The 18507-nt window shown below is 39.1% G+C and overlaps 1 protein-coding gene across 4 annotated transcripts in view; it reads left to right on the forward strand.

The window, feature by feature from the left end:
- Window positions 1-18507, forward strand: part of LOC114872016 (agrin-like) — a 349276-nt gene that overhangs the window by 185096 nt on the left and 145673 nt on the right. For 3 of the 4 annotated variants that reach the window (XM_046288795.1, XM_046288799.1, XM_029178731.2), the window contains one exon: window positions 4450-4482. The exons of the other annotated variant lie outside the window; for it this stretch is intronic. In XM_046288795.1, the coding sequence (XP_046144751.1) occupies window positions 4450-4482 (33 nt within the window). The remainder of the gene's footprint in view (window positions 1-4449; window positions 4483-18507) is intronic. 4 annotated transcript variants of the gene reach the window in all.

The raw sequence follows: 18507 nt of genomic DNA on the forward strand, positions 1-18507 counted from the left end.
TTTATAAGTCATAGGATACTGTAAAATTTTAAAGTAAATCTGGATTATATTTTCAAGACAAGCGTATTAATCGACACGGCCTCAATCTCCTTGTTCCCTGATGTCAGCGAACAATGGATGTCGAAGACGTTCAATTTTTCATGGCGTTGCCATTCCTATTAAAGCGACGTGCAGCTGGTTGAATGTATGCTATTCCTTTTATGCATGCAGCATTTATGTGTACTTTGTGCGCCGTGTTTCCGGTCATGGAAGATGAAAAGAAAGATAGGACAACGGAACTGATTGAGAGAATAAATCTGGGACGTTTGCGTTTTTATCTGTGCGAGCAACGGTTCGATTAGAAAAGTGTCAATAATTTCCAAATTTTATTATAGGATTTACGTTTAATAAATCATGCCGCACTGAATAAAATGAAACATGTCGAATGTGTTTAAATTATTACCGAATGTGTGGAAAGCATGTTGTAACAGATAGTTATTTTGAATAAATAGCCATACGGAATTTTCGAATCAGTCGTTGCCTCGTGAAATTCGTAAAATTGATCAATACATACACTGCCGTATAAAAATATTTTCTCCTTACTTTTTATATTTTTGATCTTCTATCATAAAGACGAAAGATTAACGCTGAGCAATAAATTTTTAACGATAATGCACATTTCCAAATGTTCCGTACGCAATATCTCAAGCCGCAGAAATAAAAAGAATGGAATTAAATGTTGTAATCCGTCGCGAAAAATTGATAGGAATATTAATCGTGCGTAACATCCGCGGATTTCGGATGCATACAGAAATGTTCTCGGCGATGGAAATCGTTAAATGTAAAGGGAGAAGCACGCGGTTGAAATCCTGTCCTCGTTGAAATATTCAAACATACCCAAATCGTCTGTTTTTTTTCCTTCATATTCGCGTGCACGGAGACGTAGCGCCATTTCCTTCGAACGATCAGCGGGTGAAATAATAAAATCCGTTCGTTTAAAGTGTCGGGGGTGGAAGAGAGACGGAAAAGGGAAGCTGTATCGGTGGGCCGTCGCCGCGACTCGGGGGTACTTAGTGACCATGGCAACGGGTGCCAACTATTTTTCAGTTTTCCACCCTTACGAGCCACGTCCACCCCCCTCCTAACTTTCCCTACGCCCTTCCTTCCTCTCGACCTTCGGTCTGGATTCTACTCGACAGGGGACACATTTCTTCTCTTTGTAATCCACGAATCCTACCCCTTTTATGCTTCAGGCACGATAGCCACTTGTACCGCACTGAATCTTTAATATGATTCTGTTTTTATTGTTAAATTAAATCGCTGATTAATGAACGATTAACTGTAAGTTTATATACTTGTCATAATTTAGAAGCCGCGTCACTTTTATTCAAAAGGTAGACTGACATAATTTAATCGTTCAATTCGAAAGCGTTTCGTATTATTATCGTGTTTCTTCATGAAATTGGCCCTCTCGCATCACAATAATCGTATTATTTTACGAAGTTTGACAGCGGATCCATTAGTTGTAGGAAGGGTTGACACTCGAAGGAAAGAAGGGTCGTGCTAAGTGGTAGATTCGAAGTGATTGAAAGAGGGGCGAGCTTGAAGAAAAAGGTCTCCAGAAGCGGAAAAGAAAGCTGAAGTGAACTAAAACTCGTTGAAAGGGGTTGCGCTTTGAAAGAAAAAAGGGATGAATGTCGATACAGAGTGCTGTTTACGCCATCATTTTCCCTTTTTCGTGTTTATAACCGTCCCCTCCTCGAATATTGTTATCCTGATCGCTATTCGCTTGATCCTCTTAACAAAAGATCATTTTAACTGGCTAATTTTTTTTTTAACTCTCGTTATACAAAAATATTCATTACCTATAGGATGAGCTGTTAGTTATTAGTTTATTCGTTTTATACCATAACTATTTCCCTATTGATTATTCGAGAAGGTGCGAATATTTGAAACTATTGGCGGTATTGAGCAGTATGCTGCAGAATTTCCTTCTCAAAGTTTTATCGTCGTTTCGAAACAGTTGCAAGTAATATCTGACAAACGGCAAGAAATACCGACACCTGATCCGGCATTTTTCATATTAGACACGAGATATATATCCGTGCCCCATTTTCTGTCGAGGGCTTTTATCTGTAAAAAAATGTCAACCTTGCCCCGTACGATTTTTTTCGTCCCTTTTCTAGCGACGAGGTCGGAATATAACCACCCCCAATTTGCATTTCTCTCCCTACCGCGCTTTGTCACCCTTGGACCCCATGCCTCCTTAGTCTTGGTGACAAAGGATCTTCCTAAGTGGACGAAGCGAACGGAATAAAGGTGTTCTCGCGATCATCCTCCATTTTGAATGTAACATGGCAATAAATCTCGGGAAGACGAGCGCTATCCATCGTTGCTTCACCATCCAACCGTTTTCTCTTTGCGTTTTTTTCAAGAATATTGGTAGATCATTTGAAAACAGTTGGCTTCTTTCTTATAACCAACAAAATGGAGTATAGACGTTGAAAAATTGGAGTATTTTTTGTTTAATAGTATATAGTAATTTGTTTACAGCTGATCCTTATTATATTGCAGAGGTGAAAAGATAAATTGTAAATCCAAACGCGAATATTGAATACGCCTAATGGTATAATATCTACCTTGATGAGATCGCTTTACAGTGTATTAATTGCGAAAATTATTATAGCTCTCATGGAATTACCATATTATTACGTATCTGTGAATATCATTTATCATATTATTACAACAGTATTATGTAAATTTGCACCAGTAATTTCGGATGTTCATTACAATCGCTAATCTCATAATAACGATGATTATCTCGTGACTGCAACATTACACGTAACTTCAGAGATACCGACTAATGAATAAAATGTAGGAATTTATAAAGCATTCAATTTGAACGACATACAAGATATCTAACGTTCTTTACGAAATAATTTGCTTTTCAAACGATTCAGATGGTAAAACTACTTTGGACAAAGGATGAGAATACCGATGTTCTTTTTGAATAACCCTGTAGATCCACTTGAATCGTACTGCGCATTCTATCCGAGTTATCCCACGTATTTACGTAGCTCCACAACCGTGGAATTCTTCTTCAGTGAAACCGTATTCCTTGCCACCCCCTACTCTCCCTCCTTAACCCCATTTCCATTTAACAAAATTGCACTATCGTAACTGACAAACTTTCCACTGCATTTACACGCGTACCAGTCGTTACGAGAGCCGTGATTTCGCTGAATCGCTAAACGGAAATCGTGAAAGTTGTTGACGAAGATATAGAAACCGATTCTACGCGATTGTTCTTTCTTTCCGAGTAAGGGAATTCAATTTTTGATTACGTTAACGTTGAACGACGTCTATAAAAAGGATAATAGTGCATGGATATGCGGAGGATCAAGTCGGTGATACAATTTCCTATTGCGATTCATACTTTCGTATAATAGACTGCTCTCCATGAGAGACTTTAAAAGAAGCTTTTATGGATCAAGCCGGTCTACAGTCGCTTTTCTTTTATGCGTGTTCAGGCTCTTACATGTGCTTGCGGCACACTCGATGAATGGCATCTGGGCTTCGATCATCAAACACAGGTGATGGAGGATCTTTTACAGTGGACAATATTGGTATAACATAGTATAAAATTTATTGGAAATTTTCTATATGAATTAAGAAGCGTGGGTAAATCTTAGGTGAAATTATTAAATGGTCAATTTGGAAAGATTGAAAGTTTAACAAAAAAAGTCATGACATAAAAGTATCATGAAATGATAGAAATACTGTAGCAATTTAAAGTTTATAATTTAATATGATTAGCACATAACCATAAGAGTTCGATCTAAATATTGCAAACCCATTATCATCTGATGGATTTATGGCACTATAATTGCTATTAAGAATGAAGCAGCTCAAACTTTACGCCCCCATTATAAATGTGGGAGCTTTTTGATAATAAGTGAGTATCAAGAGGTCTAATTGGTCGTTCAATCACGAATTGAATCGTAAACTCCTTTTCCCCAAGCATTCCTATTCTCGAAAAATAACTACCGTCCTTATCATGAATATTTTACCTCAAGGAATTCTTAATCCCTGTTAATACGTGTACGTGCTGGTACGAGATAATACGAGGGTAATTTTTCGAGCTTTAAGCACCGCTTAATTAGAACATCTATTAAGGAATCTGGTTTCTTTAACCACTGCGAATCGTGATTGTGATAAAAATATCTCGCTCAGACATTCACGGGAATTATCCCGGTAATATTAATACACTTGAAAGCATTTTCACGTTTACATCGGATCTTCGTTAGTTAATTTATACACGACGTCAGTGAATTAATTAGCATGGTAGAATATGGTCCCCTTGTAATGTAATATGTTGGCGTCTCGTACAAAATCGATGTTGGTATTATGTTGTATATGATCCTTGACGATACTCGATCTCTCTAACAACTTCTGCTTCCTTTGTTTCAGGTAAGGATCTAAATTTCGCCAGTAATAACGCGGGTGAGTGTTCATCTAACAATATAACATTATCGTTGCATGTAATGTCATTTTGCGTTAACTCTCTGTAACACAGAAATTTTTTTTTCCAAAAGAAAAATAATATACCTAAAAGTTGTCCGAATAATTCATCACTTGCAGAGTGTAAAATAATATTTTGAATTCGCAAACAAAAATTTGATACGTTATTTTATAATAACATTACACGAGTGAATAGAGGGTTAACTGCTTTTTACTTCTGTGTTCAATTTATTTTATAAACACGCTTTTTATTCGAGCGTTCAGGTAACTGACATTTCATTTCATTGCATTTTATTTCATTTCATTTCATTTGAATTTTTGTCCTCTCGATAAAAAAGAAGAAACGAACAAAGCGTAAAAATTCCGATGATCGATATTTCGTTCATTGTGATCGTAATTCCAACATGACGATCGGTAGAGAAGGAATTTCCTTCGTATGGCAAGGAAACAGGTTCGAGAACGATAAGGTGAATCTATTCAAGTCTACTTCTCTTTTTTTCCCGTGTCTCGCGACTGCAATTTCACCGTGAAGATCTCCGGTGCAGTAGGGGACAAAAGGATACGGGGGTATGAGAAGATTTACGTACATTGTGGGGCAAGTACGGGGTCGAAGAAGGGTTTGGGGACAAAACGGGAGAGGTATTCTTTCGAAAAGCCCATTTCCAGTAATGTGTGAATCTGGGCTCCCCGTGGCATCGCTGGAAAATAGATCGAGATTGCGAAATCTACCGAGATAAGGAGAACAAATTGCTCAAACAATCTGGATGATTAGTTCTCGAATATCGAGTAACGAACGAGATTGTTGTGTGGCCATTGTATTGTTATAATTAAGCGAATCGTGATACCTTTGTATGCAAAGTAACATTTAGTTGTTTTCCATACATAATGAACAAAGTGATGCATTCATTTTGACTTTAAACAAAAATTGTTTCATTTAGGTAAACTCTCTTTTTCTATCCATTTAAAGTACACGTCAAATTTTTATTCTCACAGGGAATTCATTCAATTAATCCTTCGTCAAAAAGTATACAGCCTTTGGGAACAGTGTACGAACTCACTCTTTTCCATTCCTTTGATGTTCCTGTAAAATAATCAATTAGAAATATTGCCTTGTATTTGCAATATAATTAAAGGATCAAAAGGATGAAAATATTTTCTCGTCGCTCGTGAACGGTTCTACAACCCCTTTATACCAAGCAGTTAATTCCGATTGATTCCAAATTTTCAAATGTCGAATCAAAATTGGATTCGCAGGGGTCTGCATCCGGGAAACCCTCGTCTTTTCCTAATTTCGTTCACAGTCGAACACGTGTCTGCTTTTGGCTTTTCCGGAAAAAGGGTCGCGAATAAGGGGTGCGTAAGTTCCATCGCGGAGGTCGATTGTGGGGGATGAAAGAACAGAGAAGAGCTGCGGGGTATAGCGAGAGATAAGGTCGGCAAATTGCAGGCAATCTGGCTGATTAGGCTGCAAGCTGTAATCCTGCAGGTTCCACGGAGGACCCGGGCCAGGACCCGTAACAGCCTTCAACCCCCTTCGACGTCTATTAGCCGAAGAAAGGAGTAAGGGTGAGACGTGGAAGAAACGACCACCCTAAGGGTAGCGACTCTACGTTCTCCAGGTTTCTAAGAGATTAGGGAATTCCTTGGAAAGGAGTAGAACGAATTGGGAAACCAGGTCCTTTTCAGGATACGTGTCTTCTTTGCGGGTTTTTCTGGTTTTTTTCTACTTCTTAATTCAGGACGTGAATCTACTTAACTTAATTTGAGAAATTTGTACCCTGATGGGTTCTGTCATTATTTAAAGTCATCCTTCATTTTGAAATCAATTCTGAACCTTGAACTTTTTACTAGTTCGTTCATTAACAAATTGTCGTTTCTATGTTTTGCTCTCTTTACGGTTATATACTGAAAATTCGATCGTGGAATTAGCGTTTTTTTTTAGTGTCGAATGCAAATCGTTGGCTGGAACTGGCACTCGATAACGAGTTGAAAAGACCGGAAACGGTTGGTAGAGAGACAAAGAGGAAGGGGATACACGATGGAATTGGTGAGAGTTTCGAATTCGAAAAACTACACCAGAGATAAATCGAGAGGACAAATGAACGAATAGGTAAAATTTCGTGAAAGTATTGGCTATTCTGTCAATGTGAAATAAAGAAAAATAGAAATCTGTATATACCAATTTTAATTAAATTTCTAATTTAATAGCTGCTTTAGTGATTCACAGTCTAAATGTGAAAAATCGCAGATTGTTCAGGTCTGAAGTAATTACATCTTGAAATTGTTATCTTAAATTTTATTTTTATCCCATTTATTCTGAAGTAGAATATTTTTATGCAAAAATATGCGTCCTTTCTGATCGTACCATAACTTTCATTCTCCATCAAATTTTAGGGTAGATCGATTGTAACGTCGTTCGAATACTGTTCTCAGAATTTAAATGGAATCCAATTTTTTTCGTAGGAAGCATATGAATTTTTACATCCAGGTTTTTTTTTCATATTCAAATATTTTCCTAAAAAAGTTTCTATTGAAACTCTTCCACAGCGTATTTAATCTTGCCTTCCGAGTGAAATGAATTTTTAATCGCAACAAAGATTGATGCAATACGTCGATGAACGCGTGCTAACAATTTCATAAACATTGCTGGACAAAATTGAATAACGTATCGCTGATAAAGCGGTTTGCATTAAACACACGGATTTCATATATCCGTTATCGGATCCGAAGGTTCGTATTCCAGAATAATATTCAGTTTGAAGCATTATTCGTATAATATATCCGGCAAACGGAACGCGATTATTTAGTCGAGACATTTTGCATCTTTCACGTTTGTTCAGCTCTCTTTTGTCCCAATTATTTCCCATTATTCGATGGGACGCCGTATTTAACAACGAGCCAGCGCACTCTGGCAAATAAATAGCGAGGAAAAATCGTCGCTCCTGCTCTATTTATATCCCCGGGGATGTAATTGGAATTAAACTTGGCCATAATCTTCCATTAACTTGACCACATTTTTCTCCGTACCCTATATCGTGCAAAAAAAAAAAGAAGAAAGTAAAAGAATGAACGAGCAGGAGGATCCATAAGCGGAAGTGGTAATAGAATTTTGAAACGGCTAAAATGGTGGAGAGAGAAAAATAGGGGTAAAGGCAGAACCCTGGCAGGTAATAGAGAAAGAGGGAAAACGAATGAAAGGGAGGAAGGCTGCCGGCAAAAGAGGGGGTGGAAAGAGGGAGAGAAACATCGTCAACTCGACCACGTCTACCGAGGGATTATCGTGGGTGACAAAGGGATTTGAAAGAGGCGGCACGGAATTGGATTCCGGGGGAAACGCAAGAGGCACTCGTAAGCCGCTTTGTGTCTCCCATGCAATAATTATTTGCGAAATTGTCGTCAAGCCGTGAGATATCAAGTGGCTTTTGACGACTGATATTTCTTCAAAAGACTCGATAGAGAAATCGTAACGGCGTATCCGGATGCCTCGCGTCCCGTAATTATTCCGATTCAACTGAATTAATCTCGCTTCGTTTTTCCTCCACCCTATCGATGCCATGTAACTGATTGTGCAACTGGAAAAATTGAAATTCTACAGGAGAAAAATAAAGCAAAATTATGGAACAATACTACATCATGAAAATTGCATGGTAAAATAGGAAAAATGTTCTCTACCTTATTATGTTCCGAAATATGAAATATATTTTTTGCTTAATTTAACCAATTTTGACAGGAAAGGATTAAAATTCTAATTACTCCTTTAATGCAAAAAGGACCTGAATATTCTAAAGAATATTCTTCAATTCAACAGTATAATTTTTTCTTATATTTTCACGTAGGATTTCAATTTTTCGACTGTACCACCAGTTACATGACACCCTGTATTTTTCAATTCTTCCTTTCTCCCTTCCTTCCACCGTCAACCACCAACCCCTTCTCCGCGCTCTAGCCTCGTTGAGCATTCGTGTTTCTGTCGCCGTTTGTAACGCAGTGCACGAAACGTATGGAAAAATGTCTGCGCGTGCAGTTTTCCCTTCTCCCCGTCTCGTTTTCTACCTTTTTTCGGTGGTTGCGGTTTAATTAGAAGCCGAGAAATTAAAACAAACGAACGCACGGCGGGACGGGGGAGGGTCGAGAGCTGTGTACCATGCTCGGCCGTAGCCATTGTTGTTTCTTCCTTTCGCTCGGGCGTGCGAGCATCGTCGTAACAAGCCGGCGATTTGCAAAGAACCAACCAGTTTCTAATTCGTTTCTTTTTTCCGACGTTTCTTCGTTAATTTTTTTCTCTTTTTGCAAAATTAATTGTTTGTTGAGACGCTATGCTAGAAATACACTTTATCCACCCCAAGTGTTTTCTTCATCTTCCGCCAAGTGTTAGAGATAATTAAAAGAGAGAGTTACAAAGAAAGTAATAATAAATAAATCCCATGGATATTTAAATTCAGTGAAGTCAGAATCATTTGACTCTCAGCTATTCGAGCCTCATAGATGTCAGCCGCAACCATTTCCTCTTTTCCTCTGTGAAACCAGCCCCTGCAGGGGCGCGCCGAAAATGCATACGCGTCGGAGAACAAAAGAGAAAAAAACGCAGAATGCATGATGAAAACGGTGGTAGCACGCGAACGGGGTTGGAACAAATGTGACTTTCAATAAACGGTGTCGTTTGAAGCGGACATCACCCACCGGAACTACCCTTTCTTTTTACACTACCGCTCGTCTCACATGGTTCAATTTGTTTTTCGTTATACGAAATGCAACTTGAGAAAGAAGTCTTTGAAATAAGAGAGAGGATCGTGCTCGATCAAAAGACACAGTTAGAGAAGGTGCGAGTGAATAAAAGGGGTTGTTCGTACCGGAGCGTATCGGTCGAATTATCGAGTGGTGCGTTTACGGTTTTATGCAGATACGCCGGCAGAACGGCCGGCAGTTTCAGAATTAATGCGACGGACAAATGTTTCGCGGTTTTTCTGCTGAATTATCGTACCCCCGGGCGCAACAAAACGTTCCGTCCCGTTGAGGCTGCTGTACGCTCGCTATTTACGCGTGCGTTCCTATATACTGGGTGAACTATCTAATATTTAATATATCGGCTCCATAATTTCGAATAACTGGTTTTTAATCACAAAGGATTACGTGTTATTAATTCAAAAATATTTGAACAAATACAAGGTGATCGAATGAAATTTCCTTTGACAGTTTTTCCATCCACAAGTTGGAAAATATTCTTTCTAAACGTATTTACGTCTACATTCCGCAACTTCAAAGAATCTACAAAACCTTCCGTGTCGTTAAATTTTACCTATCGAACCACTCGATTGTACTTTCGACAATGTTTCGACGTAACAACAAAAACATTTCCAGGTGCACCGTTTCAAACATGTCACACCGTGTAGAAACACACGAAACGGTAGTATAGGAGACAAGGTTTTAGGAAAATGTTATCTTTCAGTCACCTGATGTTATCCCTGAAAAATCTCTTCTCCGCGATGGTTAGGCTAGGTAACTGCTGTGATTTCGCTTGTACAGGAAGGCTTTGAAACACGATGAGAGCAACGTGGAAATAGAATAAAAAAAAAGGAAAACACAGTTGCAGATCGAAACACGAGTCTCTAGCGATTAATCGAGAGGAAGGCGGAACTTAATTCGCGCTAATCGCCCGAACTCGAATTAATTCCGACTCAACCCCTGCCCAACACCCAGCCTCCTCCAACCATTTAATTCAATCCGTTGCCGACAATCGAGCTCGAGGAGCGTACTATCCTCGAGGTTCTTCGTCTGACCTTACCTTTCCAAGGGTTGCCTTCATCTTCATCCCTTGCCTAACGCCGCTATCTTCCTTTCTCCTCGGCCATGATCTCGCTGACTTTCTCTCTCTTTCTCTCTCTGTGGTAACTCTCCACTGATATCTTGTTTTCCGTCTCACTTTCTCGTAATCTGTATCTCCACGTTGTCGACCCTCCTCGGCGTTAATCGCATCCAGTTTCCAGTTTCGTGTTACCCGAGTAGACGAAGACAACGGCGAAGGGGTTGCCGAATGCACTGGGGGGTTGGTACACCCTCTGGTTAGACCAGTGACTGGTGGTTACGTCGGAAATTATCGCAACACCCTATGGCCTTTTCGTTAGTGCGTTTAGTTGATTGCGATTGGAAGATTTAAAACGAACGGGGTGTGATTTTGCACCTGTGATTTTCTGTAAAAACGTACGCTTTGTTTTCTATTAATACTTCTATTTTCTTAGTACCAGTATTATATTATTAAAATGATAGAAAATCAGAGATTAAGATTATTGAAATTTTTAAATATTCAAATTTTGATTAATCTCGAGGTTAAAACCTTTCTGTGATTCCGTCGTGGTAGCTTTCTATCGCTAGAACAGCGAGTATATGCAGCAAAAAATTTCCTCATTAATTTCGAAGGAACTTTAACCCTCGGTTACAGCATCCAGCTCGATCAGTCTTCATTATCTTCTTGCCAGAGGAAATTTTCAAAGGCAGACGAAGAGAAGCACGTCCGGGCATTAAAATATTTTACGAGAGGTTAATGTCGCTCTTGGGCCGAGTAACGGCCATTGAAAGATTACACGTATCACGGAATAGGTATGTATCCGCAACGTATAAAGTTGTGGACCTAACAAGCCGAACGGGTTATTTATTTGAAAAATCCCACCATTCAGAGATAGATTTACGGGATTCCTCGTATACAAAACCGATAGCCGGCAATCGATCGGAAACTCTTTTTCGCCCTTCATTTCCGTGCCATTTAGACGCGAAAGGAACAACAGCGGGTGCGATACGAATCCAAAGAGATACAAAAACGAAATGCGCGTGTATCATCGTTTCGCACAAACAGAAAGGAGAAAAACGGTTGCGATATACAATAGGATGAATCGCAATATGGGGGTATCGGTTTCGCGAATAAATTCGAAACGCGAAAACAATAAAACGAATTTATGCAAACATATGCTCACTGTAGATTTTATTTTATATATAGTTGTTATTTTTTCCACCGTGCGAAATATTCGTTCGCATTGAGCACGGCAGATCACGAATTTAAAGCTTATTCTGTAACAAATTCAAATATTAAATGAAGAAAAACATTATAAAAGAGAAATTTTATCAAAAGAAATATATCATATGTACTAAATTCTTATAGAGTGATACTAGTTTTAAACTTTTTGCAGATGGTGTAGATGCAATTAAATTGTACCTAGATATCAGTACGCAAAAAAAAAAAGAAATCAAAACGAATCAAAAAAATTGCCGCAATCTAAAAATGCGAATCGAAGATTGTATCGATTCCAACGTCCACTGAATCCAAGCTATGGTGATATCGATGCGTTTCGATGTACTCCATGATATCGAAATTCGAGCGTATGAAGTTTTCCTTGCTGGAAATAGATAACCGTGAAACTGGGCGTGGCTGTCGGACCGTTTTCCTGATTTTCGCTGACTTCCCAGGAAAAGGGCTGTCTGTTTTTGTCGGTTTTAGTTAAGTAGAGGAATCAGCCGAGGCGGAATAGATGCCTTGGTGGTTGGCGGACCGCGTAATTCTTCAAACGAGCCAAAGAAAGCAGCCGACAGTGGATAGAAGGTGGAAGTTATCGAGATATCGGGTAGATTTAGGACTCTATAAGTCCGAGGATCCGTGTGTGTTCTGGAAAACGGGATACCTATCTACGATATCTGTCAGGAAAGGTAATCTCGATCCTGCGACTTTCGTCGAATAGACACGAAAGAAGGAGACCTGTTAGCGATGAAATCGAACAAGCTTCCGGAATTTCAACGCGTTTTTATTAATTTACATTGAAGGATTTTGAGACGTTTCCATTTAACTAGTTTCCATTTCCCGATTACATTCTGTGATTTATTTACCTCCTCTAGCGGCAGGGATAAGTTGCACGCGAATGTCGAGACTGAAGTTAATTGAAATGAGGCGTGTTATGTATTCTGTTAGATTTCAATCTGTCGACCTGTAAGAATGTCGATCGTAAGAGTGATACGTGTTATCGCGTTATAGAGGGTCAAGGATTGGTCAAATTTCCAAAGGGTATACCAAATAAAACGCGAACCGTTTAATCAGACGTTTAATTTAACACGATTATTATCAACGCTCTAACGGTGGAATAATTTCGTAAGATTGTAATAAATTAATGGATTTTACTATCGCGATCGTGTTCTTGTTTCCTACTATAAATTTCTGAGAACGATTACATTTTATGATTAGTGTAGAATTTATGGAACTTCATCTGTCGGACTGGTGAATCAAATTTTTATTACTGACAACTTCAATCACGCTCAATAAATTGAGAGAAATTCAAATAATCGCGTACACTGGTCACGGCCACAAAACCAAGTTTAATTCCTGCCTGGAAATCAAAAATTGGAATGCAGCGTTACAAAGCGAGAAATTCAATAATATCGTTGCAATCATGTGAAGCTGTTCCGAGAATCGAGTTAAATCGAGTGATTCCATCATGCGATTGTTTCGTAACGAACACGAATATTTATAAACACAGTCGGTATTACTATGAAATTGTAAATAAATATTCCTAGTATTTGATTTTTATAATTTGCACGTAATTAAACAAACATAGGTATCTTTATAAATAACAAAAACAATTTCATACACTAATTTCTCTCAATATTCAAATCAATATACAATTTCTTGTACCACTGAAACCTCCTCCATAAATTCAGAATTTCTTCGTCAAAATCAGATATCGAGTGTTATTCGCAAGAATATCGTGTACACGTCTGACACTTGCCTCGAAGCATCCTTTTCACGCAAAAAATCGTGTGTGCTTCCTTTTGAAATATCGTTCAATTCTCAAATAAGCTCGATTTCCGAGGAGCGCGAGCAATGGGCGCTCATTGCTGCTTTCTTCGATGGAGAAAGAAGTGATTCGCCGACGGCTACGGAAACAGCAGAGTTTTCAATGCCAAGAAACGATCCTTTTTGTCGACACACCACATTCGTAGCCATCGAGCATCGTCGAAATTTAACGTGGCTCCGGGCCACGGAGAAGCACGATCGGACGAAAGAGAAACGAGAAAGATGAAAAGAGTGAAATGGTCTTGATTGGCTGAAAGCAGAAAGAAAGGGCGACAACGAAATGGACAAAGTGTGAAGGTGACCAATAAGATTACCGTTCGATCTTCTAACGTAAATCCATTTTACCGGGCTACCACTACGTTGAAACTCGACTGAGAAACTCCTTTCGAATGACTGCCGAAGCTCTGTGGTTGTTTTGTCGAAAGTTCGTGCTTTGGAAAAATCGTGGAAAAAAATATTCGTCGGTTCAAACGAACTGAGAATTGGAAACGAACCGATGAACGCGATGAGGCACGAGCGAATATTGCGTTACCCTCGGTACTATTTTTTAATATTTAACCCGGCTTCGCGGTCCACTATGCCAGGTATCGAGCTGACATTTAATCTTCGTCTCTTTTGTTTATTGTTAGGCGAGTAACGGCAATACTCATCGAATTTCATCGTAAAAATATCTCCCCGTGAAAACAATGACGACATTCTTTTTTCAGGATTCCTGTTGAAACGATCCTTTGTCCACGGTAAATGAAACCGTGACTGTTATCTGGTTGTTGCTTTAAAAGAAAAAAAAAATTCATTTCAAAATGGGATTTCGCGTACGTTAAAAGCTCGTGTAATTTTTATGATATTCACAATTATTTGATTACTCGAGTAAATTCGAAGTCAGCGTGTTAAGTGAGATCTCGGTGATAATTTCAAAGGAGAAATATTTTACGATAAACGTGACTTCTTCACGAACTTATAAGAGGAGTAGAAATATATTTCTCTAACACGCGAGGTGAAGTATGATGGAGAATAAATTGCCAAAGGGAGAGGTGTTGCGTGTTGCGTTTAATTAACGCTTCATCTTGATCGATCCTCTATCGATTATTTCCCCGTGCGATCGTTCGTGGCGTTCATTAACGATCGAAACTGCATTACCTCTTTCAGGGAATATCGACCTTGCTTTAACGAGCTCGAGAACACGCGCACCTATGACGTGTCAACCTCCCTTTATCTGCTTGCTTCAGGCCAGCTCGACGATGCTCGATGTGGTAGCTACATGTGTACCGCCCCTTGTAATGCCTGGTTTGAATTAAAGCGGCAGCATTTATGTGGATTACGACTTATTCCCTAATACTGCCGCGAGAGAACGATGTACAGAGCGGCACAAGCTTTCCTGGTATTAATCTTAACGAGTGTGCAGTTCATCAAGATTTATCGAATTACAGGGAAAATTAACGATAGAGCAACTATGACCTTTTAGAAAATTCTTTACTCTATTATTACCATGCTTGACGATTTCGAAACTTTTCAAACAATCTCGTATGGAATATCAACATTTTCATAGAAGGAAATACATTAGGAGCAATGAAAAATCTAGTATGATAACATTCCGTGCTCTTTAATTAACGAACGGGTTAATACGTCCGAAGGGACGTCGGAGATGACGCGATAAAAAATAGAAGAAATCGTGTCACGGTCTACGTTTCCTGTTTTAATGAAACGCACTCGTTAACGTTCCAACGTGGATGAATCAACTAGAACTTTCAGAACGTTCATCCAACAGAGGAACATTATCTATGAAACGTTTCTCGAGTGAGCTACGTGCAACACGACGCAATTCTGACAATTTTATCCACTTCCCTTCGCGATGAAATTAATTTTTCCGCTGCGAACTGGCGCAACAACGTGTTTCAAACTCGGCTATCTAAAGATTAACGTTTCACGAATGAAGGGCGATCGCCGTCGCGACGCCGTCGTTTGAAGCACCGAATTCCCGTGTCGCTGCATGATCTTCGGGAATTATTTATTTTCAATTACGCGTAACGGATAGTTGAGCCTTCGCGAGAGAAAACTGTTGATGGGTTGGATATTTCGCACGAAAGATATTGGTTTTCCGTTTGGAATTATGAATCGTTATTCGCAGCTCAGAAGAAAATATTTTATTCGGCACGACGATGCCATAACTCGAACAAATTCGACGCTCGAGCTCCGGCTACGAACCCGGTGAAATTGAATCGCGTAAATTTTCAGCTCGTGATCTCGCGGTGAACGCGACCAGAAATCGCTTCTGGTTTATTTAACACGTTTCGCGCCGTGTTAATTTCACCCTCGTCATTCGACGTAGTTAGGGGATTTAGCTCGAGCTTGTTCGAACGACTGTATCATTTGATTAAGTTTACTTTAAAAGCTTTTAACGGCGTATGTGTCATATTAAAAACCATTTAGTGTCACGGTTCGAACAGACGAGTAAGAATTATTAATGTAATTCGATGCTTATGAATTTATTCTACGTTACATTGCCACGATGAAACTGAACGTATGTAATAATAATTTTTCACGGTATTATTATTTAATTTTTTGAACCTTATATTATCAGAGAATTAATAGGTACTATTTAAAGTTTTTCCCTTTATTTTCACTCATGACCATCATGGCGTTCTGAATATTAATGACGACGAGAATAATAAATGGATACAGAAAATGGTAAAAAGTATATAACGGAAAGAAAACTAGGTCAATCAAATATAGCAACGTTTGCACAGGAATATCATCTCGATAAATTCCCCTCTCGGTATCGATTCAAATAAAAATGCAACGAGATCGTTACTTTTCCAGGCAAGAATCGTCAGGTCACGAGCATCGGATGCGAATAATGAATCATAGAAGACTGTATTTCGTCTGTAATTCCTATTCTCGTGTATCTATTTCGTTTTCTTTTCGTTTCTAACCCATTTCCAAAAATTCTAAGCAAAGTTTTCCTTTTAACGATTCCATTAATTGATCCATTTCGAGATTATAGGAGATTAGGAGATTAGGAGATTGCAAGAACGTTCCAGAATTTTTAAATGAGCTCTCATTCTCTCGCGACTTCGTGATTTATTCATAGAATCAGAGATAGAAATAAATAGAAATCAATAACAAGAGAAGAATAAAATAACGGTAACAAAGTTCGTCACGATTTTTACAGAAGATACAACTCGTCGTACGATTTTTCGATTCTGTTTCTTTTAAAAACAGCGAAACGTCGGCGTTCGCGAACGATCGGCGCGTTTTTCTTAGTTAAAAGCGGCGTGTAGTGGAACGATTCTCAAAAGGGAACAGACGTTCAAAAGGATTTCCAAGCATCGTGAAAGGAAAGTCGAAACTTTGGCCGCGCGTGTCAGAAAGAACGTGCTCTCCGCGGATTCGCGAAGTAAGACGTTCCGCTATGCTCGGTCTCGCCAAGTGTCTGTTTCTTTATGGAATAAATTAATACTTGAGAATGGAAGACACTCCAGAGAGATGTAAAAAGCTTTGTAAGTGTTGTATCTAGAGGATCCACGTTTCTTTGTCTGCTACTTGGACTTATTTCCTGTGATTTTACGACGTCTGACTTATACCGTGTTTGTACTACTTCAATTTCCTTCCAGACTAAATATTTCACTGGCAAGAGAAGTTGAAGGGAAGCGAAAGTGGACGTTAATAATTTACAAACTTTAGAGATTTGAAATTTATTTCATTAATATACATTTCGAAATTTTGTAATATACATTAGAAATAAATACTTGTAATCCTCGCGGTTGTACAACGCATACACGAGTTTCGCCGTTTGAAAAACATAATTATTCGAAACAAATTGGCGGTAGCAGCGACATTCGCTGTTTCTTTGATACCGTGGCTGCTTTGTAGCGGAGTTTGCTTTCTCAACAAGTTTCTACTTAAGTCTTGCGGTTCTATTACGCCACGACGTCGCGATACACACTCGATCGTATATTACAAACTTTAGTCGTAACTAATGCCGCGCTTTGCCTCCGTTTGTTCGGTAAACGACTAAGACCCAGTGTATCCGCCTTGGCACAATTTAGAAACGAGAGAGAGAGAAAGCCAGTACGGCTTCCAATTTTCCTTTCGTTATGCACGGTTCTATCGTACGCGGAAAATCGTCCGTTGCTAATCGAATTTACCCCGCTCGCTGTTTGATTAGTTTAATTGACCGCGGTTCTATTGCTTCATTCCTTCTAATTGACCCAGACGCTTGATGTCTGTTGAGTTTCAGTGTATCTTTACGATTATTCTCTATTTGCGAATGCTCCGCTAAAACGTTACAAGATCAACAATTTTCATTAAGACCGCCGCGCCGGCTGAAATCTGTTTTACTACAAACATGTTAGTTCATGATTAACACATCGATTGTCACGGTAAATAAAAGGTAAAGAAAATTTGAAAAAGATCGAGGTTAATATTAATCGTGTATATTGAAAAATTGTAGCTTTTCAGCGTTCGAAAATGTTCGCGGTTAAAACTGAGGTTGCTAGTTAATTTTCCGGTAAATAAAGGTGAGGAAGAAAATGAAACAACGAGGCTATTGCAGTCGTATCGCGTCGCAAGAATGAAATCGATAGTCTATTATTCCGGCTTAAGTTGCTCGATTTATATATACAAGCTAGCTTCGTTCCTTGGCCAGGAATTCGAATGCAGTGAATTCAGTTTCAAAGATTTACGCGTCTCTCTTTCTCCTCTTCCTTTCGAAATGACTTTCGTCTGGAACATAGGAAACAGGGTGTTAACACGTTCTAACAGCTTGTAATTTGCATCTTATAATTATAAATTCTTCCTCGAATTCCGTAAGAAACATTGATTATTTATAAACTAACCCAATTACAGAGCGTTAAAATTTCGTACCCTTGCGCAGAGGATAAGATAAGGTAAAAGTTCAAATTCAAAATATCAGTGGAAGATCTTCCGGTCAAAGGTTCATCGAGTAGTCGAAGATAAATCGAAACGCTCTTGTCATTATACCCTCGCGAAAGGGTTTTCTCAGGCTTGGTAGGACATTGTCCCGTGTACCGTCTGCCTGTAAGCTAGGGTTCGGAAAAGGGAAAGGAAGGGAGGCCATCCGGTTTCGAAAACAAAGGAAAGTTGGCGACTACCGCGACGAGTTGGCTCGCGCTAAGAGTATTTGGGCCGAGTTAACCCTTTTTCTCCGTTCGACCTGC

Source organism: Osmia bicornis, chromosome 2 (genome assembly GCF_907164935.1).
Source record: "Osmia bicornis bicornis chromosome 2, iOsmBic2.1, whole genome shotgun sequence".
In the NCBI taxonomy this organism is placed as follows: Eukaryota; Metazoa; Arthropoda; class Insecta; order Hymenoptera; family Megachilidae; genus Osmia; species Osmia bicornis.